Source organism: Aureococcus anophagefferens, assembly GCF_000186865.1.
Source record: "Aureococcus anophagefferens unplaced genomic scaffold AURANscaffold_21, whole genome shotgun sequence".
Taxonomy (NCBI): Eukaryota; class Pelagophyceae; order Pelagomonadales; family Pelagomonadaceae; genus Aureococcus; species Aureococcus anophagefferens.
The window spans coordinates 568,321-571,291 of record NW_008705581.1 but is presented as its reverse complement, the minus strand read 5'-3'; the positions used below and the strand labels follow the sequence as shown (position 1 = coordinate 571,291).

At 69.5% G+C, this 2,971-nt stretch overlaps 1 protein-coding gene across 1 annotated transcript in view; it reads right to left on the bottom strand.

The window, feature by feature from the left end:
- Nucleotides 1-2,575: 2,575 nt before the first annotated feature.
- The window catches only part of AURANDRAFT_66337 (hypothetical protein), a gene marked incomplete at both ends in the record, with an annotated part of 1,541 nt that continues 1,145 nt past the window's right edge, over nt 2,576-2,971 (bottom strand). Inside the window, one exon of the mRNA XM_009041459.1 lies at nt 2,576-2,681. Coding sequence (XP_009039707.1) covers nt 2,576-2,681 — 106 coding nt within the window. The remainder of the gene's footprint in view (nt 2,682-2,971) is intronic.

Sequence of the window (2,971 nt, the reverse complement as noted above, 5' to 3'; positions counted from 1 at the left end):
TGACAGGCAAGAAAAAAGATGCGGTTACCGTTGAAAACCGCTCACGAGTCCCGCCGCCAGATCGAGGGCTTCGACGGCTTGTTCTCCGCGAGCCCCACGGCCGTCGCGACGTCCACGACGAGGAGCGCGTTGTTGACGACGCCGTTCTGGTCCTCGCCGCCGAAGACGAAGACCGTCCCCGCGGCGCCGTTCGCGCAGGAGCAGTGGCCGGTCCGCGTGCCCGGGACCATGGTCCAGTCGCTCCGCCAGTCGAGGGCCAGGCGCGTCCAGTTGAGCGTGTCCCGCGCCGTGCGCAGGACGTAGACGTCGTTGAAGAGGCCCGCGCCGTCGCCGTCCACGACGCAGACGTCGCCCGCGTCGCCGACCGCGTGCGCCTGCAGGCCCCGCTGGGCCCGCGGGCCCTCGCCGCCGCACTCGACGAGGCCCCAGGTGTTCCGCGACAGGTCCAGCACCTCCAACGCGTCCGGCGGGCACAGCGCCCCGCCCGCCTCGTCGCCGCCGCCGAAGACGACGAGCTGCTCCTCGACGATCACCGCCGCGTGGCCGTCGCGGCCGGGCGGCTTCGGGTCGTCGATGTGTACGCGTTTCCAGGCGAGCGTCGCGGCCTCGTCCGGGTCCTCGGGCCGCGGGAACTGGAGCTTCCAGACGTCGTTCGCGAAGCCCGAGGCCGTCCGCCCGCCGAAGACGACGACGGCCTCGTCCTTGTAGACGGCCAGCGCCGGCGCCGCGCGCGCCGGCGGCGGCGCGCCGGCGATCTCGGGCTTGAACCACTCGCCCGACTCCAAATTCAGCAGGTACGCGGCCTCGTCGTAGTCCTCGACCTTCCGGTTCCCCTTGTACGTGCGCCGCGCCTCCGTCGCGCCGCCGTAGACGAGGACGACGGAGCCCAGGTAGAGCATGGCGTGGAAGGCCCGGGGCCCCGGCGCCTCCGGGCCGCCCTTGTTCTGCGACATGGCCACCCACGCGCCGTCCTCGCCGTCGTAGACGTGCTCGTCGTCGAGGAACCCCTCGCCGCCGAGCCCGCCGTAGAGGCACACGTCCCCCGACGCGTCGTTGAAGACCATGGACCCGCCGATGCGGCCCTGGGGGTTGTCCATGAGCATGCAGCTCACGATCGCGCGCGTCCGCGGGTCCGCGGCCTCCCGGTCGCCGCCGTCCTCCTCCTCCTCCTCCTTCGCCGCCGGCCAGGCGCTCTCGAGCTGCGCCTTCGCCGTCTCCGCGTAGGCCCGCTTCTTCCCGCGCGGGTCGAAGACGAAGAGGAGGTAGTAGCCCGTGGCGACGAAGGCCGCCGCGAAGACGAAGACCATGGGCAGCCCCCGGAACGACAGCGACACGTCGCCGTACTCCGCGGGGCCCACGCCGAGGTCCTCGAACTCCTCGTAGTGGCCGTAGTCCACGAAGTGCTGGCCGTGGCCGCCGTACCCGAGCCCCGGCATCGTCGAAGTTCGACCCCGGGTGGGCAGCCCACCAGCGCGGCCAAGGGGTAATAAATAGTATGGGGTGGCAGCTCAACGAGATTATGCTGCGCCAGCTCCTCGTACTGCAACCCATCGTTTTGGGGCAATGTTGACGACTTTTGGCCGGGGATGTTTCGACGCCGCCGTCGTCGACGCGGCCCCAGGCGGACCGCAGCGGTACTCGTCCCCCCGCGAAGGCGCCCACGACAAGACTTACGCGTCTGGGCGGTTCGGGTCCGGTGGAAGGAGACCGAGGCGCGCTGGAGGGCGCCGTGTCCGGTTTGGCGCCGCGCGAGGAAGGGGGTTTGGGGGCAGCTCTTGGACGTGTTCGCGATGATGATGGTCGTGGACCGTCTGCTGGCGCTGCAGAGACCTTCGTTGGTACCTATGGATGGGCTCGAGCATCTCAGGACACGAAAAGTTCTCGACCTCGAATGCCCACACGCTGCCCGAGAAACTGCGTTGCGACACCGTCGGCGCCGGGGCTGCGCAGGCTCTGAGATCGTGAGAAAAGTGTGTCCTGAAGGTTTCGAGCCCCCCGCGGGTACCCATAGGGCGCCTCCAATCTCTAAGGACAAGAAAATATCGCACACTCGACTCACACCGCCGCCCTCTCGTCCCGCCGCCGAACAACCGTCGCGCTCGCGAGCCAACGCAATGATCTCAGCAGCCCAAATTCGCTGCCCCGCCCCGTCGAAGGGTTCCGCAGCCGCGCCGCGCCGCGCGACCCGCCATCGTTGCACTCAGCCCGCGCGCTGCGGCGTGGAAGAAGAAAGAAAACGCTGGTGGCGGCCCCGAGTAGTACGAGGACCTCGCGTTTTGCCTGCCACCCCATCTAGATTTATATCCCCTTGGCGCGGCGGGACGCGAGGGCAAAGTGACGGCCCTCCACGACTTCAAGGAGCAGTCTCGCCGCGACGCACCAGCCGCAAGTGCGCAATGCGCACCGTCCTTTGGCTCGCTTTCATCGCGGCGCGCGGCCTCTCGTGGGCGCCGCGCCGCTCTTTGGCACGACCCCAGCTCCGGCGCCATGCCCAGGTCGTCCAGATCGACGCCGACGGCAAGTCCTTCCCCGTCGCCGGCGCCAACGGCAAGCCCTGGGCCGTCGGGACGACGGCCTACGAGACCATCAACACGGAGCAGTGGAGCACGTACCTCGCCGCGACCCGCGCGGGCACGCGCCTGAGCCGCGTCTTCCTGCCGGCGTCCGTCAACCCGGAGTACCTGAGCTACACGAAGTGGCGCGCGCTGCAGCGACTCCTGTCCGCGACGGTCAACGTCTTCGGCCTCCAGGCCATGATCATGGCCGTCGGCCTGCGGGACTCGCGGGCCGTCACGTCGGGCAAGGTCGTCGGCGCCGCCGCGGCCATCGACTGGGTCCTCAAGGACGCGCTCGGCAAGGTCACGCGGCTCTGCTGGGCGGGGAAGATGGGCCGCGAGTTCGACGGCGACGCGAAGCGCTGGCGTTTTAGGAGCTCCCTCCTCTACGCGACGGGCAACGGCCTGCAGATCGC